The sequence below is a fragment of the Triplophysa rosa genome, linkage group LG25, assembly GCF_024868665.1.
Source record: "Triplophysa rosa linkage group LG25, Trosa_1v2, whole genome shotgun sequence".
NCBI lineage: Eukaryota > Metazoa > Chordata > Actinopteri > Cypriniformes > Nemacheilidae > Triplophysa > Triplophysa rosa.
Window position 1 is genome coordinate 16003923 of NC_079914.1, and position 26468 is coordinate 16030390.

The 26468-nt window shown below is 36.6% G+C and overlaps 2 protein-coding genes across 2 annotated transcripts; both read right to left on the reverse strand.

The window, feature by feature from the left end:
* Positions 1–13411: 13411 nt before the first annotated feature.
* On the reverse strand, positions 13412–18163 carry LOC130548767 (uncharacterized). Its single transcript, XM_057325779.1, has 5 exons — positions 17765–18163; positions 16554–16895; positions 16104–16472; positions 15080–15211; positions 13412–14887 (listed from the first exon to the last, which is right to left on the reverse strand). The coding sequence occupies exons 1-5, from the start codon at positions 17805–17807 to the stop codon at positions 14829–14831; spliced, it is 945 nt and encodes a 314-aa protein (XP_057181762.1). The 5' UTR covers positions 17808–18163; the 3' UTR covers positions 13412–14828.
* Positions 18164–18458: 295 nt separating this feature from the next.
* On the reverse strand, positions 18459–26138 carry LOC130548770 (uncharacterized). The gene is made up of 5 exons (XM_057325780.1): positions 24475–26138; positions 20279–20596; positions 19870–20193; positions 19685–19789; positions 18459–19239 (listed from the first exon to the last, which is right to left on the reverse strand). Exons 1-5 carry the CDS (start codon positions 24509–24511, stop codon positions 19187–19189), a joined length of 837 nt encoding a protein of 278 aa, XP_057181763.1. The 5' UTR covers positions 24512–26138; the 3' UTR covers positions 18459–19186.
* Between the last annotated feature and the right edge of the window lie 330 nt (positions 26139–26468).

Below are 26468 nucleotides of genomic sequence, written 5' to 3' on the forward strand. Positions count from 1 at the left end.
TATTATGACTATGATAAACATTCTTCCAAATATCTTTCTCTGTGTTCATCAGAACAAAGACATTTATACACATTTGGAACAACTCGAAGGTGAGTAAATGATGACATTTTTGGGTGAAGTATCCCTTTAAGAAATCAATACTTTTTTGTTCCTTTTTCCCTTCAAACATGAAATATATCTATTTTAGGAATATCTTCACATCAGTTTTCTCTCTTCTCAGTTTGCTTTAGCCTCTTCTGGTTGAGCGACATACACCTAAATACTTGGTTGATGCTGTTTTGAGTTAATGTAGATGCAGATGATCGCAGAGTGAATGCACTTGTCTTAAATGAACTTCAGGAAGTGTCGTTCTTTAATTTTCAGGTGTGTTTGGTACTGAGCATATGCCGGTAAAAGAAGGAGATTCTGTTAATCTACCCGTGAATCTCACTGATCATCAGAGGAAACATGGAATCTCCTGGAAGTTTGGAGCTCGAGGATATCTCATAGCAGAAATCACCAGAGGAGACGGTAAAGTCAGGACATATGAAGATCAAGCCGATGGGAGATTCAGTGACAGACTGACGCTGGATCACACTGGATCTCTCATCATCACAAACATCACAGCCAACGACTCTGGACTTTATGAAGTGACCAACACCAGCACCAACGCCAAACTCAACACATTCATCATTACTGTCCACGGTGAGTAGATATCTGACAATATCTGAAACAATAATTCTGTTTATTCCTAAAGCAAATGACCCTTATAGCACACATACATCTGGCAGACGTCTATTTAATGTCTGCATTTATATCTGCAAGACATAGTTTGTTCATTTGCAAAATGTCTTTGAGACATCTGCTGTCAGATGTCATACATCTAGAAGATGTCTGTAAGATGTTTTCCCGATCTTTAGCAGACGTCTTACAAACGTACCTGTGCTAGCTTGGTAATTGGTACTCTTATTGTCTGTGAATTTATTTTATTTTGTAATGTTTTTCAGCTCGTCTGCCTGTTCCTGTCATCACCAATTCTTCATCTCTAGAAGGATCATCCAGCTCAAAATGTGTTGTGTTGTGTTCAGTAATGGATGTGTCACATGTGAGTCTCTCCTGGTACAAAGGAAAGAGTTTATTGTCCAGCATCAGTGTGTCTGAACACAGAGACATCAGCAGCATCTCTCTTCATCTGGAGTGTCTGGATGATTCTTACACATGTGTCATCAATAATTCCATCACAAACCAGACTCAACATCTCAACACTGATGTCTGTCACACGTGTTCAGGTACATCAGCTGTTAGTGTTTATTTACCAATGTGATTGTGTAGTGGTGCACAAAGTTTAATACACATTTGACAATAAATGCACACAAACAACATTCAACTTAATTAGCCCTAGTAAACCCACCCCCAACCCAAAATAACGATTGTAATGAATCATGTTCTAGTTTCACTGGTGCTCATTTCTTCTCTCTCAAGGCTTCTGCAGTTGTGGATTTACTGAAGCTGCGATCCGATTGTCGTTGCTCGGTGGGCGTCGTGCGTGGTTTCTCGTGTCAGGAATGGACAGAAGATGGATCAGAACAGAAGAAGATCGAACAGAAGAAGATGGGATCAGAACAGAAGAAGAAGAGTTCAGAACAGAAGAAGAAGAGTTCAGAACAGAAGAAGAAGAGTTCAGAACAGAAGAAGATGGGATCAGAACAGAAGAAGATGGGATCAGAACAGAAGAAGAAGAGTTCAGAACAGAAGAAGAAGAGTTCAGAACAGAAGAAGAAGAGTTCAGAACAGAAGAAGATGGGATCAGACAGAAGAAGATGGGATAGAAGATGGGATCAGAACAGAAGAAGATCCGAACAGAAGAAGATGGGATCAGAACAGAAGAAGAAGAGTTCAGAACAGAAGAAGAAGAGTTCAGAACAGAAGAAGAAGAGTTCAGAACAGAAGAAGATGGGATCAGAACAGAAGAAGATGGGATCAGAACAGAAGAAGAAGAGTTCAGAACAGAAGAAGAAGAGTTCAGAACAGAAGAAGAAGAGTTCAGAACAGAAGAAGATGGGATCAGAACAGAAGAAGATGGGATCAGACCAGAAGAAGATGGGATCAGACATTCAGATAACTGACCAATGAATCTATCAGTTCTATCATCGTGGTGTTTTCAATCTCAATCATATTTTTTTTAAAAAGCTGAACTTTCTGATACACTTTCTGACTCATTCTGTCTACAATCTGTTAACACGGTTTAAAACACTTGATAAAACATGTGTTGTTATTATCTCTCTCTCTCTCTCTCTCTCTCTCTCTCTCTCTCTCTCTCTCTCTCTCTCTCTCTGTCTCAAATACATGTTTTAGTTAGGTTTTATTTAACGATTAAAGATTAACCTCGAACATTTTTGTCATTTCTTGTCTGTATGCAAACTATTGGCACATTTAACATACATTTATAGAATATTTTTACACATGTTTTTGTAAAAAGAAATGTATTGTTGATAGGTGAGTTTTTACTGTTTTGGTAATAAAGGCTATTTTTTAATGTAGATTGTTGGTTTGAGAATGCACGGCACACGATTCGATTTTAAATTAAAATAATAAAACTGTTGCATAGAACTGAGCATTTCTTCTTGTGTTTTAAAGTTTACGATTAAAGAGACAAATGTTAATTGTGGGTGAATGACTCGAATAGAGCTGCTTCCTCCGGAGGTTGCGTTAAGCCACCGGATACGTCATCGAGGTTGTCTCGTTTAAGTTCACTTACGTCTCATTTCTGTTAAGACGTGAAGACTATAGTTTCCTTCTTACCTTGACATGCTTTCCTGAAATAATAAACCTGAACTAATAAATCTTGATGACAAATACGTGACCTCTGGAGGAAGCAGCCTTCGAAGTGAGACGCAGCGGAGGAGTTCAAAAGTTGTCCCAGTTGTTATTTTTGCATTCGTCAAAAGGTATGTGACGTCACCATCACACTCACCATTGACGTTTTGAGGTAAAATTTTGCAGGTGTTATTAGCTTTTCAAAATATTAAGTGTTGGTGAGGTTGGTTTGGGCGTGGCTGCTAGCACGCGCCCAAAACACTGTGAAGCTTAACGTTGTGAAATGCTTTCCGTTTACTGGGTGCTTAATCGAACTGGTCTGAGGAATCACACTGACTGCACACAGATCAACACTCTCATCTTTTCATAAAATCAGATTATTATAAGGTTTCTGTTCTTATATTATTTGAATCTAGGTTGAAGAAAATGTGTGAAGTGATTTGGATCTGTTTGTACTTGTGGAGTCTGTCGGGTAAGTTAAACATGTGTTTAAATACCTTCATATGTTTAGATGACACAGACTTTATATGTGCTGTTAAGAGATCAATACTTTTTTGTTCACTTTAAACATGAATTTATTTTAGGAACATTTTCAGATCAGTTTTCTCTCTTCTCCATTTAGCGACATACACCTACTTTTGTTGATAATGTAGATGCAGATGATCGCAGAGTGAATGCACTTGTCTTAAATGAACTTCAGGAAGTGTCGTTCTTTAATTTTCAGGTGTGTTTGGTACTGAGTTTATGCCTGTAAAAGAAGGAGATTCTGTTAATCTACCCGTGAATCTCACTGATCATCAGAGGAAACATGGAATCTCCTGGAAGTTTGGAGCTCGAGGATATCTCATAGCAGAACTCAGCAGAGGAGACGGTAAAGTCAAGACATATGAAGATCAAGCCGATGGAAGATTCAGAGACAGACTGACGCTGGATCAAACTGGATCTCTCATCATCACAAACATCACAGCCAACGACTCTGGACTTTATGAAGTGACCAACACCAGCACCAACGCCAAACTCAACACATTCAACATTACTGTCCACGGTGAGTAGAGAAGAACTCATAAATCATCATTTGAAATATAAATGAAAAGCAAATGGTCACGTTCATTTATTTTACTATCTTATGTTTTCTAGATCACCTATCTTCTGTCTCCTCAGGTGAGTCACGGGTGATGTTTGTTTTGATTCACTGATCTGATCTGATCTGAGATCAGACTAACAGATTCAGTTACGGTAATGACTCTTACTGTTCACAGCATGGACTTTCAGGATTTTCTACATCATCATCCCTTGTGCTGCTGCTGTTGGATTTCTGCTTGTAACTGCACTTCTGATCTTCCGCATCCGCAGAAAACCCAAACAATCATGTATCGACAAGGTACATGTGACTCGCAGCTAACAAAAGTATCAAACGATGTGACAATTGATCCTGGTATTGACATTTGTGTTGTGTTAACAGAATGTTTTCTGTGAACAGAAATGTTTTTTAACGGCTGTAGTAAAAGAAAGATCAGATTGTTGTTTACAACTAGATACTGTAAATATTGTTCGTAATTATGTTTAAAGCATATATATAATGTGCATGCGTTTGTTTTTCAGAGTCCTGCGGTGGACGATTATGCAGTGCCCGATTATGCGGTGGACAAGGACGATGATGAGAATCTCTACTATATTAATAAATGATTGTGTCCACATTAGCAAGACGTTCCTTGTCAACCAGCGTCAACAACCAAACTATGTTGGTGATCGGATATATTGGCTCGTTCATGACTCCATTTTACGTCTAGTGTTTTTATTGAGATTATGGATGTAAATGCTTTAATCATTTGGACTAAAGGTCACTTAAGGGACGTGTAGGCCTATATATGTTTTCAGTGTATAAATTCATTCAGCATAGATCACAAATCTACGTCCCATGAATCATGTTGAAAAGCTGTGGATGATGACCTTCACTTACTGTATCGTCACTTTGAATAAATACATATCCTGAATGACTAGTGATGTAGTTCATTTAAAATAAAAAGTTTTATATGCCGTTCCAACGTGGATTCAATCACAGAGAACACGCATCCAGAAAATGCATAAGTGTCCGTTTAATTTGAGAATGCACGGCACACGATTCGATTTTAAATTAAAATAATAAAACTGTTGCATAGAACTGAGCATTTCTTCTTGTGTTTTAAAGTTTACGATTAAAGAGACAAATGTAAATTGTGGGTGAATGACTCGAATAGAGCTGCTTCCTCCGGAGGTTGCGTTAAGCCACCGGATACGTCATCGAGGTTGTCTCGTTTAAGTTCACTTACGTCTCATTTCTGTTAAGACGTGAAGACTATAGTTTCCTTCTTACCTTGACATGCTTTCCTGAAATAATAAACCTGAAATAATAAATCTTGATGACAAATACGTGACCTCTGGAGGAAGCAGCCTTCGAAGTGAGACGCAGCGGAGGAGTTCAAAAGTTGTCCCAGTTGTTATTTTTGCATTCGTCAAAAGGTATGTGACGTCACCATCACACTCACCATTGACGTTTTGAGGTAAAATTTTGCAGGTGTTATTAGCTTTTCAAAATATTAAGTGTTGGTGAGGTTGTTTTGTGGCGTGGCTGCAATGTTTGTGAAGCGCTTTCGGTTTACTGGGTGCTTAGAATCGAACTGGTCTGAGGAATCACACTGACTGCACACAGATCAACACTCTCATCTTTTCATAAAGATTAGATGTCGTTTTCATTATCAGATTATTATAAGGTTTCTGTTCTTTTATTATTTGAATCTAGGTTGAAGAAAATGTGTGAAGTGATTTGGATCTGTTTGTTCTTGTGGAGTCTGTCTGGTAAGTTAAACATGCGTTTATATACCTTCATATGTTTAGATCAGTGACTCTATATGTGCTGTTAAAGGGATACTTCACCCAAAAATGAAAATTCTGTCATCGTTTACTCATCTTCGAATCGTTCCAAATGTGTATACATGTCTTTGTTCTGATAAACACAGAGAGAAAGATATTTGGGAGAATGCTTTTCCCCCCCAAAATTGCCCCCCATTGACTCCCATAGTAGGAAAAATTACTTTTATCGTTTTTTTTTTTGTTCTGTCAAACTCAAAAGACGACATTTTGAAGAATGTAGGACAGCAAACAGTTCTGGCGCACTTTTGACCACCATTGTATTTTTTACTATTATGACTATGATAAACATTCTTCCAAATATCTTTCTCTGTGTTCATCAGAACAAAGACATTTATACACATTTGGAACAACTCGAAGGTGAGTAAATGATGACATTTTTGGGTGAAGTATCCCTTTAAGAAATCAATACTTTTTTGTTCCTTTTTCCCTTCAAACATGAAATATATCTATTTTAGGAATATCTTCACATCAGTTTTCTCTCTTCTCAGTTTGCTTTAGCCTCTTCTGGTTGAGCGACATACACCTAAATACTTGGTTGATGCTGTTTTGAGTTAATGTAGATGCAGATGATCGCAGAGTGAATGCACTTGTCTTAAATGAACTTCAGGAAGTGTCGTTCTTTAATTTTCAGGTGTGTTTGGTACTGAGCATATGCCGGTAAAAGAAGGAGATTCTGTTAATCTACCCGTGAATCTCACTGATCATCAGAGGAAACATGGAATCTCCTGGAAGTTTGGAGCTCGAGGATATCTCATAGCAGAACTCAGCAGAGGAGACGGTAAAGTCAAGACATATGAAGATCAAGCCGATGGAAGATTCAGAGACAGACTGACGCTGGATCAAACTGGATCTCTCATCATCACAAACATCACAGCCAACGACTCTGGACTTTATGAAGTGACCAACACCAGCACCAACGCCAAACTCAACACATTCAACATTACTGTCCACGGTGAGTAGAGAAGAACTCATAAATCATCATTTGAAATATAAATGAAAAGCAAATGGTCACGTTCATTTATTTTACTATCTTATGTTTTCTAGATCACCTATCTTCTGTCTCCTCAGGTGAGTCACGGGTGATGTTTGTTTTGATTCACTGATCTGATCTGATCTGAGATCAGACTAACAGATTCAGTTACGGTAATGACTCTTACTGTTCACAGCATGGACTTTCAGGATTTTCTACATCATCATCCCTTGTGCTGCTGCTGTTGGATTTCTGCTTGTAACTGCACTTCTGATCTTCCGCATCCGCAGAAAACCCAAACAATCATGTATCGACAAGGTACATGTGACTCGCAGCTAACAAAAGTATCAAACGATGTGACAATTGATCCTGGTATTGACATTTGTGTTGTGTTAACAGAATGTTTTCTGTGAACAGAAATGTTTTTTAACGGCTGTAGTAAAAGAAAGATCAGATTGTTGTTTACAACTAGATACTGTAAATATTGTTCGTAATTATGTTTAAAGCATATATATAATGTGCATGCGTTTGTTTTTCAGAGTCCTGCGGTGGACGATTATGCAGTGCCCGATTATGCGGTGGACAAGGACGATGATGAGAATCTCTACTATATTAATAAATGATTGTGTCCACATTAGCAAGACGTTCCTTGTCAACCAGCGTCAACAACCAAACTATGTTGGTGATCGGATATATTGGCTCGTTCATGACTCCATTTTACGTCTAGTGTTTTTATTGAGATTATGGATGTAAATGCTTTAATCATTTGGACTAAAGGTCACTTAAGGGACGTGTAGGCCTATATATGTTTTCAGTGTATAAATTCATTCAGCATAGATCACAAATCTACGTCCCATGAATCATGTTGAAAAGCTGTGGATGATGACCTTCACTTACTGTATCGTCACTTTGAATAAATACATATCCTGAATGACTAGTGATGTAGTTCATTTAAAATAAAAAGTTTTATATGCCGTTCCAACGTGGATTCAATCACAGAGAACACGCATCCAGAAAATGCATAAGTGTCCGTTTAATAACGCTTTAATCCATGAAATTGTTCGAAAAAGATGTTCTAGAGAGAAATATGATTAAACGCAGTAATCTAAGTGAATGACCAGAGAAAGGTCATCTTTATTTATTGACTGTGCCTTATCATCACAAGCTTTAACATATCATATAACATACAAAACATATCATGACAGAATGTTGTTGACGTTAAAGGGTTGCACAGGAAACTCGCTGGACCCAACAGAGACAAAACACATTCAGCGTTGGGTTATTTATGTTACCCTATGGGTTTATTTCTGTAACGGTGCAGTCTATTGGGTTAAAACTGGTCTGAAGTTTGAAAGTCAAACTTGTGATCGATAAGATTCATTAAACGATATAATATATATAATTTATCCGTGCAGCTCAATGTTTTTACAGTATAAAGTTCCAATCAAAGTCATCATTCAGTGTGAGGGCGGGACTATAGTGCTAACTGTCCAACAGCCAGGCTCCTAACTTTAAGAGAACCAATCAACTTCTCAGTTCTGCCCTGCACTTTCCTCATTTTAGAAACAGTTTCAGAAAGGGTAAACCAACATTTGACATTATAACTCAACAAAATTAAGGCATTGGGTTACAATAACCAAACAAGGGCTCCGTGCTATTTCAACCCATCACTGGGTTGTACGCTGGATCATTTTTAACCCAGCTGGTTTAGGTTAAGGGTGTGAAATGAGGAGGAGACTGAGGAGTAAAGAAAAAGAACCCGACCACAAGCCTGAAGACAAAAATAAAAGCGAGAACTGAGATCTTCCAGGTCATTTTCCGTACAGATCTACGGTTGATCTTTATCTCAAACTGTTCATTTTCATGAAGCTCATGCGATTCCTGTCTTGTGCGTCTTCAGACATTTGCAAGTTTATACCTTCAGTTTCAGTTTTTATTCAGCTGTCAAAGGCAAATTCATGTCTGTGGTTTAGCCTGCAAACCAACTTCCGTGTAAAGCACCACAGGCCCCAGCCCAACATCTCCACACGAGCAAGATTTACTTTCCTGTGACTCAGTGGTTAGAGCATGACGCTAGCATGATGCTAGGTCATGGGTTCTATCCCAGGGGATTGCACATAGTCAGAAACAAATGTATAATACAATTCAATGCAAGTTGCTTTGGATAAAAGCGTCTCCCAAATGCGTAAATATAAATTTAATGTCAAAGTGGTTGCCAAGTAGTTCTTAGTTATGGCTGAACCATCCAAACAGACCACATCCACAAGTCTCTACTGTCTTTATGAGAGCAAAGTTTAGTACGTTAAAAACTCTGAGCTGCGTTTCCCGAACGCCACGTCGTTCTTAAGTTATACCTTAAGCTGTACCTTATCGTTAATACGTGTTTCCCGAAACCTTCTTAGTTAAGTATACCTTCTGTAAGTCGCACTTTCGTCAGGTTGGACCGCTCTTAGCTATACTTATCGCCTTTGATGGTTCATACCGCTATGCAAAAAGCTTTTCTACATCGCAGTTTAATTTCAAATATAAAATTTAATATAATAATTTAATATAAAATTCTATTTAGTATTAAATTTACATTTTTACTTTAACTTAGTTTTAATTTTACAAATAAAATACTCGGGTTTAATACACTCAGTGTAGGCTATTGAAGTGTTTCATGAATAAAATTGTCATACACTGATGGTTGTTAGCGGTTTTAATTATCCCAAGGGACATCAGCTGGCAAACCATTTGACAGGAAAGGCGTAGTCTATATAAAGGGAATGAATGTTATGGGGAGTTTGGTCAAACTATGGCAGCGAGACAGCGAATAGTTGTCTTAAATCAAAGACGGCGCCGTCCGCGGAGCCAGTTAGTGTATTTGCACAATTTTATTAGAGAACATTAGTCCCCTGGCTACCATGTCATAAGAGAAAATTCTACACAAATTTAGCCTGCCACGGGAGCAAATTCTGCAGCTCTTGCATCTTGTTGGCCCAACTTCGATACTTTACGCACTCTATAACGCAAGGTAGAGCGAACAATCGATTCTCGAGGCATCGATATCAACCTATCCAGCACCACCGCCATGGACGGCACCTGCTAACGTCGCACTTAACAAGGTTTACCTGAAGTAACCTCAACAGGTATAGTTCGGGGAACACGTCTAGAAAAGGTATATCTTGAGTTAAGGTGTACCTTTAGAGTCTTCGTAGCACGCTAAGAGACAGTGTTATCGGGAAACGCAGCCCAGATGAGATAAACAAAAAGATCGCCTAGAGAGCAAAAGCAGAAGAAAGTGGAACTACTATCATTATTTATTGATCTCTCTGCTGAAATAAACACTGATTTACAGAAAACCTGAGGCTTCCAGAAACATTGATAGATGGTTACAAATTTAAATATGTTAATGTATGTGAGAGTGAGTGAGAGAGAGAGAAGGAGGGGGCGTGGGAGGGAGGGAGGGAGGAAACACAGCGGCTTTTGTGCGTAGGATGCCATTAATAACGTGATGTAAACCTAAAGTAAACTAATTTAATTTAGCCACTAGCCTACAGGTCGCACACCCTCGAGACTGCAGTGAACTTCCGGTGGAATAAAACTCATGAAAAGCTTTAGTTTACGTTTTGGTTTTATTATATATTCATTTTCTGCAGAGGTGGACGAAGTACACAACTTCCTTACTTGAGTGAAAGTACAGATACTACTGGTCAAATATTACTCCACTACAAGTAAAAGTTGTAAAGACAGATTCTTACTTGAGTAAAAGTACAGAAGTACGTGCTTTTAAAAGTACTCAAGTATTAAAAGTACATTTCCTTTATGTCAGTTGTGCATTGTTTTATTGTCGTATACCTTATGCCTCTGAAGCACCCTACTGAATACACTGAGTAGCTCACAGTATCAGTTGTATTAAAGGAGTAGTTCACTTCAAAATTTGCCCCCATTGACTTTCCATAGTAGTTTTTATTCCTACTATGGAAAGTCAATGGGGGAAAATTTTGCAGTGAGCAACTCCTTTAAGTGCTTTATGGCCCGGTTTCACAGACAAGGTTTAAGACTAGTCGCAGACTAAAATGAATGTGTGACCTGTCTAAACTGAATACAACTTGCCCAGAAATATCTTAAAATATATCAGTGCCATTGTTTTGTGTCAAGATGCACACCAGTAATGTATTCTTCTAAGGCATTTTTATAAAAGCGACATAAATATCTTAATCTAACTAAGGCATAGTCCTGGCTTAAGATAAACTGTGTCTGTGAAACCAGGCCTATATGTTTAGCACACATATGTTTAGTTTAGATATAATCCTGTGTGATCATTTAGCCTAATTATCCTCATTAGCCCCTAGGCCTATATGTATTTATGAGCAGTGTTCTTTTATTTTGTATATTCCCTTTACCAGTTTTAGCAGCAATTTACCAGTAAGTAGTAAGGTTCTTGTAAATAATCAAGTGTAGAAGCCATGTGTTTGTTGGATTTATTACCATTTGTATTACCATAATTTAACTACAAACATAAACTATAGCTAGTATAATGAAACTATGTTCATTATGGGGTGGTTTCCCGGACAGGGTTTAAGACTAGTCCCAGACTAACTCAAACGTTAGAGTTGTCTTGATCAAAAACAGCTTGCACTGACATATCTTAAAATATATTAGTGTGATTGTTTTCTCTCAAGATGCACACCAGTAATGTTTTTTGTGAAGTATATTTTTTAAAACGACTTAAATATCCTAATTTAACTAAGGCCTAGTCCTGGTTTAAGATAATCCCTGTCCGGGAAACCGGCCCCATATGTTTAGTTGCTGTGGTTTTACTAAAGATTATTAATTGGAGTATGGTTCCTATATATAGAAAATGGTAAATTTGTGGATACTGTGGTTTTACTGCAAATACCATCCCTCTTGAAAAACAATGAATTTTTGAATTAGAATGAGATTTTTAAATTAAATTCCTCTTTGTAGTGTGTTTTGGGTTTTATTCCAATAGGATTTACCATCCCACCAATAGAATCCATCACATACAAGTAGACAACAAGTATCCATAGTACAATTCCCATTATAACCATTAAATCCATTACATTTTATGGGTTCTATTGTTTTTATTTCAACAGTAATACTTCAACTATAGTAACTTCAGTAAAAACATCATTCATTTTTCAAATCGCTTTAAATCAGAAGTTCATAATTCAGAAGTTAACACGCACGTGTAGCTCAAGGTGTATGTGATGCTTATTTATGTCGATCATTTTCATGACAATGTTTCTACGATCTTTGACTGATCGTAACCCACAGATGATTACACCACACTTTAACATCTGCCTTTTTGTCTTTTATTGTTCTATTTGTCTTTTTAGAGCACTATCAATGGTGTAGCACCGCCTACGTTTACATTAGTTTAGCGGGGAAGATCCCAGAGTTGCCAGATTTGCGTATAAAAACCCGCCAAATGGCCATTTAAAGCTTGTCGGAAAACCGCGAATTTAGAAAAACTGAAATACTTGGCAACAGTAAAATGTCCTGGCAGATCGCAAGCCAGATAAATTGCGCACACAGGAAACCCCGCTGCATTTATACGACCTTTTTATAAATGTAGTGGAGTAAAAAGTATGATATTTGTCTTTCAAATGTAGTAAAGTTAAAGTACAAGTACTCAGAAAAAATAATACTCAAGTAAAGTACAGATACTCAAAAAGTGTACTTAAGTACAGTACTCAGGTAAATTTACTTCGTTACTGTCCACTTCTGATTTTCTGCATGTGAACAACTTGGGTCCGAGATCAGTTTATTTTTATGTATTTTTACAGTTTGTTAGCAGTTTGTTTCTTTGCTCGCAACGCCAAGGTCATGGGTTCGATCCCAGGGGACTGCACATTTACAAATGTATAATACAATTCAATGTAAGTCGCGTCTGCCAAATGCATAAATGTAAATGCATGGACCATGTTCTCTTTTATATCACTTAGACTGACAGTAAAACCAACTTCTAATATATAGATCACACACAATGCCACTAATGAACCAAATATACCACATCCAAGATAGCACATGCACATCTGCTAAAGATCTTGAGATCTGGAAAACATCTGCTGTGTAAAAACATCTGACAAACGTCTTAGAAAGAGAAGTTTTTACTATACGGCATCTGACAAACGTCTTGGAGCAAACAATCCCCAAAAATACGTCTTGTAGATGTAAATGCAGACATCAAATAGACATCTAAATTTAAATTAATTTGATGCTTGTGTTAATCAAAGTTGCATTAAAATGATCAAAAGTCTACTTGTCACAAAGATCTCATTATTTACACATATCTTCATCTTCAAATTATTTCAAACGGTAATTATAGTGACGATTAACAATCCAGCTGTGTATTTTAACGCAGATTGCACTGCAGCGCCATCTTGTGGGTAAAAATAGAATATAATAAAATGAGCAAAACTTATTCAGGAAGAAAAACAGAATAAGAAGAATAAGTAAAAAAGAAAATGTCTGTACCTGCTGGTCAATAACACGTCAAATGAAACTTTAATCGTCCAGCACCCAAAGCCTGCAAAATGAGAGCAGCTTTACTGAGACCTCAGTCCAGCTGTAAGTGTTTTTGTGAACAGCAGGGGGCGCTCACACCGCATTCTGTAATGTAAATAGACTTGACTTCTATTCTGTCCATTATTGTGCTCTTCACTGCACTAAAGAGCAGCACTTCATCTCATCTGTTGGTTTAAAACTGAGAAAATGTTTGCTGTGATGTTGTGTTTGTGCTCGAGGAGTCTGGTGGGTAAGTTGTGTGTGTTCCATTCATTTCTTTCAGTTTTAGTCAAACAAAAAATGAGTGCAATGGTTTTACATGGGCTGTCATGATGTAAACGAACCGTAACTAAGTTTAGTCTCTCATTGTCATTCTGTATAGCTGCACATGCATTCAGAAATAATATAACATGGACCTGAATCTTCAATGTTAACATCTTTTTGCAGTGATGTCAGACTTGTTCATGAGATTATCCCAAATAAACAGAATTTGATGACAGAATTTTAATTTTGGGCGAACTATCCCTTTAAGGCTTGTCTGTACATGTTTAACACATCTGCATATATAGTAAAACTGTTAAAAATATATCAGCAGCAGTGATGTCAAGAAAATCAGTACGGTCAAGAAACACAAACCATTGCGTCCTATTGAACACATTTATATTTTCTGTCCAAACCTACACTTTTATCCACACGTAACATGATCTGTGTTGTACCTATAGAAATCCTTCATTCTTAAGGGCCCTTTCAAGTATACTTCGGTTTTATAAATCTATTTCTGCATCATAAAGTCATGCTGGTTTATAGAAGAAAGGTTACACACCACATTTCTTTGCCAGTCTGCTAAACAAAACTGTAAAAAATGATGATTTTGAAGAAGTGTTAATACATTTTCTTAAGACAAAGATTTTTATCATATGACTCAATCACATATATTGTGTATTTAATTCAGGCTTAAAATGGACTTTGTTATTTGCCCTTGTAAATCGTCATGCATTTTGTTTAAAGTGACAGAAGCGTTACCAGTGTTTGTCCACTAGAGAGCAGTAAAGTTTCTGTTCAACGGCAATGCATCATCATCATAGAGCATAATATGGCATCAGAACTCATAATATATCCTCATATACAGAACAGTAACATATACAGAGAGTAACTGATCTCAGTTCACATTTAACAAACAGAAAACACTTGGTCATTGGGTCTTTCAGTAGTGAAGCATAAGGCAAAACATTCGATGATGTAAAAAATAAGACAAATGTACACAGAAAGTAGCAAATAAAAAATGCAAGTGTCTTTCAATAGTGATTTTCTATCATTAAAACCATCAAAACACAGAGAGTAACAGCAGTCCACTGAACCAGACAGAGATGTTAAACTCTGATCTGTCACAGATATGAGGTGAGCTGAAACATTTCACATTTTGAAAATCTCAAGAACCAAAATGGCGGCTCCATGGGAGGAAATGCTACAACGGAAGCAGCGATTTCTTGAATTCATGTTTTGGTTCTTGTTACTGACCATGTGTGAAGTCAATGACAGCATTGTTATGCAACTCAAATGTTCAGTTTTACAGTCCAGCAGTGCAAGAGTTGGGTTTAAATACCAATATAAATTAACGTTATATTCTCTATTCAGTGACTTAACTGCTGGGGTTGAGAACATCTAAAGATTCCTGTGTCGTCGTCTCTGAATCTTTGTCTGTAAAAAACAAAATAAAAATCACACGTTAATAGATCACGTGACCTTACACAGATGAAAGAAATCTGCTGCAAAACAGGCCCAAGACTTCTACAACAGCAACAGATCATGTTTAAATGTGTTGCGTTCGTTGTGTTTCTAAACCATGTTCTTATACTCACATGTAGTAAAGTCATTTAATACTTGACTTACATTTCCTGCAGTGCTTGAATACTCGTTTTTTCGAAAGCAGGCCCATCACGATCACCCCCAGCATGATCGCTGCTACCAAAAATACTGGACCAGTTACCTCCCAGTGCGTCCGGGGAGCAGGTTCTGTCCTGGCTAAAGAGAGACATGGATTACTTTAACTGCTCTCGTTCTTCTAAATCCAGAAGGATCAGTTATTTTGTGTACATTTAAGTGTAATGCAGATCTTCATTTATTAAATATTTTCTCCAGAATTCTGTCATTATAAACATATTTTATTTATTAAATATATTCTCCAGAATTCTGTCATTATAAACATATTTTATTTATTAAATATTTTCTCCAGAATTCTGTCATTATAAACATTTTATTTATTAAATATTTTCTCCAGAATTCTCTTTATAAACATATTTTATTTATTAAATATTTTCTCCAGAATTCTGTCATTATAAATATATTGTATTTATTAAATATTTTCTCCAGAATTCTGTCTTTATAAATGTATTTTATTTATTAAATATTTTCTCCAGAATTCTGTCATTATAAACATATTGTATTTATTAAATATTTTCTCCAGAATTCTATCTTTATAATTGTATTTTATTTATTAAATATTTTCTCCAGAATTCTGTCATTATAAACATATTTTATTTATTAAATATATTCTCCAGATTTCTGTCTTTATAAAAGTATTTTATTTATTAAATATTTTCTCCAGAATTTTGTCATTATAAATGTATTTTATTTATTAAATATTTTCTCCAGAATTCTGTCATTATAAACATTTTATTTATTAAATATTTTCTCTAGAATTCTGTCTTTATAAACGTATTTTATTTATTAAATATTTTCTCCAGAATTCTGTCATTATAAACATTGCAATTATTATTTTTCTCCAGAATTCTGTCTTTATAAACATATTTTATTATAAAATGGATAGTTTTGGTTGAGTTGCATTGTTAATAATTCAAGAGATTAAAAAAAGAGTAGATCTTCATGTCTATGTACAGTATATGTATATACTCACCGCTGACAGTAACGTTAAACCTTCTGAATCGAGTCCCGGTGTTACTGTTGATCTGTAGAAAATAACATCCTGCGTGTTTGGTTTGAGTGTTTCTGATGGTCAGATCTCCTGTCTGCTCGTTCAGCGACAGACAGCCGCTGAATATCTGATCTTCACCAGCATCCAGCGACGTCTCTCGGGTTTCTCCGTACAGTTTGGCGATGGCTGGGATGTTATGGACGGCATCATAAACGCAGTGTTTGGAGGACTGTCCGAACTTCCACAGAATCAGATCATCTCTCTTCACTGTGACACCAGTGTTTAGAGTTACAGGTTCTCCCTCATTCTTCCACACCGACTTCAGTTTATCTGCTTCTGGATCAAACACGCCTGACACAGACAGACACAGTACAACATTTAAAAATGATTTCTTATCACAGATAGTGCAGAATAACTCAGAAAGCTACTCACCAGTTACATTGACATTGAAAACTCTTTTGGACGTTCCTTCTTTGCTGCTGGTGATCTCAGCTGTATAAAGTCCAGAATGACCGGTCCTGATGTTCTTGATGCTGAGGGATCCGGTCTGAGGATCCAGCTTCAGTCTGCCTCTGAACATCTCATCAAGAACATCTTCATTTATAGAGGTCTGTGAGCCCTTGTTTAGTTTAGCCAACACATCGTTTTCAGGGCCATATGTCCACACTATATTGCTGTCCTTTTGAATGTCACGAACACACGTGTTTAAAGTGACAGAATCTCCCTCCATCACTGACATCACCTTCACTTCACCTGTAACAACACCAGACACACCTGAAGAACACACACAAAGAACACTGATCAGTCTGTGATATCCAAATAGAGACACAAAAAATACTTCCACTTGTGTAAACTTTAGAATTTACTATAGTAGATTATAGTATACTGTGGTTATACTATATAATATACTACATATAATAAATAATATTATAGTCGTTACTATACCTTTAATGTACACTATAGTATTCTGTAGTATTTACTATAGTACATTGACAAACAACAGTAAATACTTCAGTAAATATTCATATTTATTAAAGTTCAAATACACTGTTGTATCTAGGAACTTTACTACAGTTTACTACTTAAGTGTACTATAGTATATTTTCACGTGAAGACCAGAGGGATAAAATGACACCAAAACAAAATAATTCATTTATTTGGCTTTTATGTTTTTATTGAGTCTATAAAACAGTTTGTAAAACAAATAGGCCTAGATAAAATAAAATAGTTCGCAAAATGACATTTAATTGCTTTATACAATATATTATTTCTTAAATGGAAATAAATGTGAGCAAATACACTTAATTAACATCACAAATTAGCCTCAAAGACCTTGAAACATCGTTTAACTTTACTCCTTTCATAAAGATTCAAATGCAAGGAATTGCCTGTCGTCATGACGTCACCGCGCAGAGACGTGCGCCGTACTGTAAATAAAATGACATGCAAATCTGAGGCTGAAACAAGGAAATGAGAGGGGAAAACGCGTTTAAAACGCACAACCGCTATCTTACGCGTTTTATTAAGCACAGCAGTGACATCACGTTAAACACGTGCGTCTGATAGAAACCGAAAGTCACCAAAAATAAATGATAATAATAATAAAGTCACCAAAAATAAATAATAATAATGAAGCAACTTACCTCCAAATGCCGAAACGAGAATGAGAAACAATGAAATCCTCATGTCGCTGTTGATTCAGTAAAATCTGTGGAGCTTATAAATACAGTCGATTGATGCTCGGCTCTGCTCGTTGACAGTCGGAGCCGCGCCCGCAACCTGAACCACGTGCACGAGAAACACAAACTGAACAGCCTTCAAATCAATGACATTTACTCACGCACTTCATAAACATGTCTGTACGGCTGTGTGTGTGTGTGTGTGTGTTAAGGGTAAATCGCAGGTGCACAGCAGGTTGATGCAGATCAGTTTCGTTCTCGAGACTCCTCACAGCGACACATACTGATGTGTCAACACACCAGCAGGCTGTAAACGTTATAAACTTGATTTTTTCCTCTTTATTTTGGTTTTACTACAAAACCTAGATAGCAAAGGTACGTCTGTAAGATGTCTGCTTAACATCTGCGGTGTAAAAACATCTGATAATGAGCAGTCCATTCTAAATCATTAACATCTTTACAGACATCTTCTAGACATCCTACACAAGACGTCTCAGAGACGTCATTTAAAAAAGTGCGTCTTGCAGATGTACCAGTGCTATCAGGAGTTCACTTTGAAACGCATGTAAATTCTTATGTTATACCCCAAACTTTCTTCCTTCTGCCGAGCACAAATATTTTGAAGAATGTTCATAATCAAACCAAGTTAAACCAGCTATTAAAAGTACACACTTTTCTTTTAATTGCCAAAAAGACCAACATACAACAAAGATTGCAAATGAAAAACACACTGCCATAATCAGATACAACACCAGGAAAAGAAAATTAAATAAGGCTATACATAAATCAAAAAGGCACTTCAATGGATTTACAATAACATTTGCCATTCATATTACACCATGAATCCTTATTGTATAAAACAAACTCTACTTCACATTTTAAAAAAGAATAAGCCTATCCACCGTTTGTCCACTAGAGGGCAGAAGTATGTTTATATGTGAATAGTGAAAGCTAGACACATGCAGATCTACCTCCCTAAAAATAATGTTTCTCTGTGTAATCAGAATCTTCTACATGTGATGAGAGTGTTGCGGCATCAATAACATCCTCTCTCAAGACCATATTCACATTCGACGGCTGTCAGCAACACGGCAATTCCTCAAAAACACAGCCGTTTATGAAGACATTATGTCTTAAACGTTACGTTTCTCATAAGAGCTTTAACACTTTAAATCAACGACAGCCCCACAACATAAAGAATGAGCGACTCAAGCAGACGTGAAGAAATAAACATTCAAACTTGAGGATCATCATATGATCAGCATTAAGTGCGAACTGTAAACTTTTTAAAAGTTGCAACCAAAGATGCTCTTCAATTCTCATAGTGCACATCATACAACAGCACACATGGACTGATGTTTATATAACGACCGTGGATTTAGACTATCACTCTTTCCTCAGATCTTCCTGAGATGCTTCCTTCTCATTTCCACTGACCGCTGTTAAGAAAACAGAAGGAGTCACGGTTGTTAGAAATCAGAAAACAAGAGTTCTGCCGTTTATTCGGCTTCATGTCATGTCAGACCTGTATGACTTTCTTCTGCAGAACACAAGAGAAGATATTCTGGAGAACAACACTGAACCTCATTGACTTCCAATGTATGAACACAAAACCACAGAGACATTTCTCAAAATATCTTCCGTTGTGTTCCACTGAAGAAAGACTCTCATACATGTTTACAACCACTTGAGGGAAAAAAAACGATGACTGAATTGTTACTTTTGGGTACAGAACCCTTTCTGCACGGCTTATCAATATTAATAGGGTCACTTCGCTTGTCATGTGACGTTATTTTTTTGTCACATTACCATGATGGCGGCACAACTTTACATAATAATGAACTTTCTTATTTTTTAATATGTTCATCTATTGTTCATACTTGCCTTTGTGTTCTGATTGTTTCGACTTGCACACAAAGATAATCCCACCGACCACCACCGCCAGGATCAGCAGGATCGGCACTATATAAGCTGCCGGCGAAACGGAGGCTGAAGGGATTCATACAGAACATGTGATTCTGTTCTTATGTCACATACAAATTTGTTCGACAAGGATTTGATTTACTCACCACTGACTGAGAGACGATACGCCCTGGTTTTGGTCTCCTGGTTCTGGACGATCACCTGCACTTTATAAAGTCCGGAGTCTGTGCTCTTGATGTCCGTTATGGTGAGAGCCCGAGATTGATCATCCATCTTCAGTCTGTCTTTGAATTTGCCGTCCTTCACATCCCCATAATATTCTATGCTTGGACTCCTCTGTCTGTTGAATTCAGCGATGGTTGTGTTCTCAAATATCCACGTAATCAAATCGTATTTCTGTACGTCAGCAATGTCATGCGGAAATGTAAAAGAACTTCCCTCCGTCTCCGACACTTTCGTAGGAAGCGCATCTGGAAACGCAGGATTTTATCATCAAATCTTTTCGCATCTCAAATATGCACTAAGATCTAGAAGAAAAACGTACGTTTTACTCACCAAGGACATTAACGTTGAATTTCATGTGTACAGTACGTGCGCTGCTGGAGATGATCGCTTCATAAAGTCCCGAGTGTTGGATTCGGGTGTTCCTGATGGTCAGATCTCCAGTCTGAGGGTTCAGACTCAGTCGGCCTGTGAATTTTCCATCATCGGTGTCATCCATTAAGCCATTTTTGGCTATGACAGCACCATCAAACCTCCACTCGATCTCATCTTTTGTCTGTATTTCGATAACACAACAAGTGTCTAAAGTCACAGGCTCTCCCTCCATCACTTCTAGGGTCTCAACTTTATCTGTCCCAGCACAAAACACACCTGCAGACAAACAGAAAGACGGAAAACATTTAGTGAACATCATCAATAATCATATTTACGCATATATAGTAAAAGTGTAAACATGCTTTTTTGTAAGATTCAATAAATTATCATAGTTTTATGATAAACATGGTTAAATCATTGAAATGTGAATTAATCTTAAATTACATAATTTTTAAGTTATTTATACAATTATTAATTCATGAGCTACTTTATTTCTTTAAAACATTTTTTAAATATATTAATACAATTATTCAATAATAGAAAACGCAGTTTACATTCAGTAACTCTACTACTTACAATAAAATATACTATTTATATAATAAACGTCAATAACAACATTTGCGCAAATAAACAAAAACAGACGATGGTTTTACTTGCATAATATTCTCACAATGGCGTTTAAAATAAAATCTCGCGAGATTCTGGAACGCCAGACGCGAAGAACACGGAAGCTCGAGCGCAACTGTGGGACAACGATATTAAAATGAAACTGGATCATGGATTTACTGTACCGCTGCTTCAAATGATACTGCAACGATGATTTATTTTAACTTCTGATATAATATACAGAACTAATGTTATTCCTATGTTTTATTAAGCCATGTAAACGCTTTAACATTAATGTAATGGATTTAATTATGGAATATAAATGTGGATTTAATCCCGTAAATTACGTGAGGTGGAGATGCGGGAGAAATACGTGAAGGATATTCATCAAAGTAACCGGGTAAGACAAATATCTTTTTAAAAACGGACGCTGTTTTGAAACCGTCTCGTGTCACGTCAAACGTCTGACCTGAGATCTGTCATACGATCACAACGGTCAATGTCTTGAATTCAAGTTAATCGTAACTCGTAATAAACGTCTGATTCGCTTAACACGATCAGCAATACCTTGTGCATTTATCTGAAAAACACGAGCATTATTTCGATATCTGGTGTTTATATTTTACCCTTTGCAGCGCAAATATGATTTGGGCGGTTACTGATATTTTGTAATAATACACGAACAGTCGCCGCGAGGAGGCGCTGCGCGGCTCACGAGCTATAACTCGCATCGAGTCGCATTCATTCTCTTACGACAATTTAATCCCTTTTTTGTTGCTTTTGAAAGCATGTTCACATTTGGTTCAGTATGATTACGTAAACCCATATGATTACTTAACACACATACGGTGAACATAAGCGATTCTGTCTGGTTCATTCAAAAAAGCGCTGAACAAAGTAACAGGGAGCACATGGCATTCAGTGATCACAGACGGCAATGATTGGGTCATCCAAAACAGCGCTGAAAGAAAACGACGGGAGGCACGTGACAACCTCGCCTACGTGTCTTTTGTGCTTTTTTGCACGCATGAATATTACGATATTCATACTGTGTTTCTCTGGAACTGAGATACAAGTACATTAATAGGAAAATTGCGCCATTTTGAGAGAAACTGTGTTAGCATGACTTGTTATAACACGTAGACACGTGTAAAAGGATGCATGCATTATAAAAATCATCACCCATATTTCTTCATCCTAAAAAAGGAAACATATCTATTTATAAATTCTGAATATCAATGTTAAGCAACTGCCACTGGAAAGTATGTTTGAAAAAAATGACCAAGAAACAAATCTCAAGAGACTTTTAACAGCTGTCAATCAAGAGCTGAATGAGCATAATGAATAAGAATATTAGAGTTAATACGTTTAATTTTATAAGAAATTGTTTTGGATGGATTCATGAATTGTATACATCAAATGCTCTTTAAGTTCCTTTGGGTAAAAAAACAGCCCAAATGCATTAAATATAAATGTAAAACATCAAAACCTGAGGCTTTACCATCATAAGTCAGCTTATAGGTACACGTGGGTAAGAGGAACAGCTCTTAACATAAACAGCTGTCGAAAATCACCTGTTGTGGGTATTACATGGAAAATAGAACACTTTAAGTCTCAGAGCACCTCTGTGAACACATAAATACCATTTCACACTTGTAAAAACTGGCCACTCGTTCAGTCTATACTGCTCTTGAGAGATTTATGTTTTGCCGTCATGTCGTTTCATGTCTTGAAAGAAGCAAAACAGAGAGGCAAATACCACATTCACAGCGACAAAAGAAGCTGGTTTGAGAAATTCTCCCTCACAGCGCTTTACTCTCCAACAGTGAAGAAAAGAGTCTTTGATTCTGGCTGTTCTCCAGAGTTTCAAGGACAAAGCCTCATTTGACCCTGGCTGACGTGAGAAAAAGTGTAGCAGAATACTGCAAAGAATTTAAGAAAAAATAAATCTCTAAGAGATATAAAAATAAAAAGACAAAATAATATTTTTCATAAGATTTATGAAAAACATTAAAAATGAAGGTTTATAAAGACAGTAAAAAAATAATGTTTTAACTGCAATTCCTGAATTGAATACTTTTATTTTAAAATACTAGACTGTTACCGTGTGTGTTCAACCGTTTGGTGTTTCAGGATGGGGGCAGATTGTTGATGTCACAAGTTCAATTTCTGTCACGTTCAGACACGTAAACTATTCCTGCCTATTTTGCTTCAGGTTTAGATTACAAGTCTACAAACCACCACTTCAAAAGAGCCTGCACCTTCAGTGTTTCATTATATCCTGCTATAATAAAAAATGTGAATAATTTAACAGAGATCATAAAATAATCAACAGATATATTTCCTGATCTTGCGAAACATACTGCAGAACTCACAATTTCCTCCACAGTCCAAAAACGTTTACAAATCTGAAAAAAAAAATCTAAATAATCTAGTACAATCCTAAATTCATTTATACCTGACTACACATGGTTACACATGTTAACAAGTCTTTTTTTTGTTAAGAGACGCAGGCCGTCCAATCACAGTGAGATTATGACAAAGCAGAAGAGATTCTGTTAATACTAAACAGCAGAAGAACTAACAATACGAGTAAAATGTCTGTCAGACCTGCTGTTCCAGGCTGTGTAGCACATTTTGATGTTATAATTTAATATTCAAAATATAACAAAGAACGTGAGTTGTTTATAGTTCAAATTAATCGTTCTGATGGTAACTATTATCACTAGTATAAAATAACATTAAGTAGGCCTATTATAACGGTTTGTAAATCATTTAAATGCAAAAATATATAGTACGAATGTTATGGAATGTATTCACGAAAATATCTTGTGAGGCAGCCTTGTCATATATAAATTACGCAACATCCACCAGAACATAAAATGCAACCACTTAACGTTACATGACCATACGTGTAGCCTACATACAGTACACGAGGAAACGCTAGCGAAAATAGAAATACATTCGCGTCCAGGTATAAACTGAAACTGTACATCAATGACGTTGCAATATGACATGCGGCAATAAGGCCAAATGCCAAATATTTTCAACGTGAAAACCTAAAGACACTGACAGCGATGATCAAGGGTTCAAAAATACACCAGACATAGGCTACGTAACAAATATTTACCGCTTATAAAATACGTACGGCAAACGAATAAATACCCATAAGGCCATCAGGTAACAACAAACAAGGCCTGTCAATGTCCAGACGCGTAACGATAATAATTCAACAAAATACCGGAATAACGCGTTTATCTGAATAATGCGCACAAAGCACACTCGTCATTTACTCATGACATTCATCGATCTTCCCAAAGGTTATTATCATAAGGCCTGAACTTGAAGCCAGATGCTTAAAAATAAACATGCCGCATTAACCCACAAAAAGATTTTACACGCGTTGTACTACAGATATATAAAAATAGCCATTGTGTGTATGTAACGATACTGGACGAATGCGAATATACGCGTTTAAACGCAAATACGCATTTCTGTTTCCGGTTTTAATCAATAAAATCGAAAGTACAAACATATGTAATACTTACCATTAACGAATAATAAGACGAGCAGATGATTCTTCATGTTGGTTGTGTAGTTTAAAATAAATCAGGATTCACGTGGAAAAAAGACGTTTGAATTTTTTTTTAGTTAATATCCGAATAAATCTGTGCCGTCGTATCTGAGCCGCACCCACATTGAATTATAGCGACAGTTATTAAAAGCGGACTGAAGAACGACCAAACGAATTTTATACGAACCCAGATATGCGTAAGATTTGTATTTTAAGGTGATTTTGCTGTTAAACAGCGGAGATGAAGCGCAGGACACTTGCTCGTAATGGCTGAATCTTCCGTCTGCCAGGTAACGTGACACGATACGAGCTCAGAACGCCATCTAGCGTTCAACAACAGCACATGCGCACCCAACTCGCCCACTGTACAACACTGCTGCTTCTGTAAGATCTGGACCAGACCAAGCCAGGCCTGACCTGACCGCTACGACCTCGGCCTTGCTTACACTCATCACCAGAAAACCGTTACATTCAATTAACTCAATAAAAGTGTATCTCAGGAAGCTGTAAATTATTACAGGAAATTGTAGTTATTAATTCATATCTTAATTATGAAAATAGCATTATACGCACATTTCAAATCTTCTTTCTTTTATGGAACAAAGTTTAGAAGAAACTGTCAACACTCAAATGTTTCGTTTACCCACAGAAATTCAGAAAGAACTTTAGTTAGATTTCAGTACGTACACTACACTTGTCAGAGTAACAAATGGCTTTTTAGCACCCACGTGGGACTGTAACTCTAGTAGTAGCATTACAAGACCTTTGGCCTGCCTTTGACCTCACAGACTGCAACATTCTTTATGGGGGAACTTGAGATGCACATGGGCAATTGTGGACAGGTGCTGACCTGCTTAAGATGCTCGTCGGACCACTACTACTTGCTTTGTGTAAATTAGGGTTAGCTGACAGACCTGTCATGGTAGAGTCTGGCGTGCCTCAAGGCTTAGTCTTTGGCCCTTTGTTATTCTTCTTGTACGAGCTTCCTTTTAGACATGACTCAAGCTTTCACTTTTATGCAGGTCACACACAGTTGCATTTCATGCAAATTTGGTGTGTTATATGAAAAGACATTATAGACTAGATTTTGAGCAAACAAAACATTTTAATGTATGTTTTAAAGGTTTAGTACTAGTAATTAAAACAAACAAAAAAACAGATTGGACCTAATGTACCTAGAATTGTTTTCTGAAATCTCAATGTAATGGAATATTTTCTGTGTTCAATGCACAAAATATTTTCTCTATACATTAACCTGATGAGTAGATTTTAAAGCCGTAATAAGTGAATGAAGCATGGACTATATACATTCCTCTGTAAAAACACTTGCATATTAATGTGATCATGTCAGAACATCCACTCTTCCGTATAGGTTCTGTATAGATTTCTGTACAGATTTGTTAATTTAATTTACTTATATTTAAATGTACATTTATTCAGATAGGAGACACTTTAAATTCAGTATTAGTTTGTTTTTGACCAGTCTAGTCTAGACCATCAATCAATGATCGCCTGTCTCTATTTTTCTTAAGATAATTAATCTCCCAAACTCTGTTTTTATAAGTACCAATAAACACAGAAAGGCTTCAAGACATGAAGAGCCTTAATAGATTGTTTATTTGCATATATGTACTGTTATTATGAGTATTTGTGTTCTTAATCTTTTTTTTCTGATTTTTCCCAGAACATCACAACTGCAGCTACATCCATCAAGTTTCAACATCTGCCGTATGACATAAGTAATGAAGGAAGATTGTTTTGAAATCTTATCATTTTTTCAACATCATTAATGCTCCTGAATTTGTGTGATCCGTTATAAACGCAATGAAACTTTAGCAGATCTCTGAGAGAATCAGCATCAGATTCATAATGTGATTCATTGTATTCAAGATTTTCCACCTGAATCAACTAATTGACTTCATAAGCTTGTCAAACCTGAAGTAGGGGTTTCAGTTAAAGGGTGTCTTC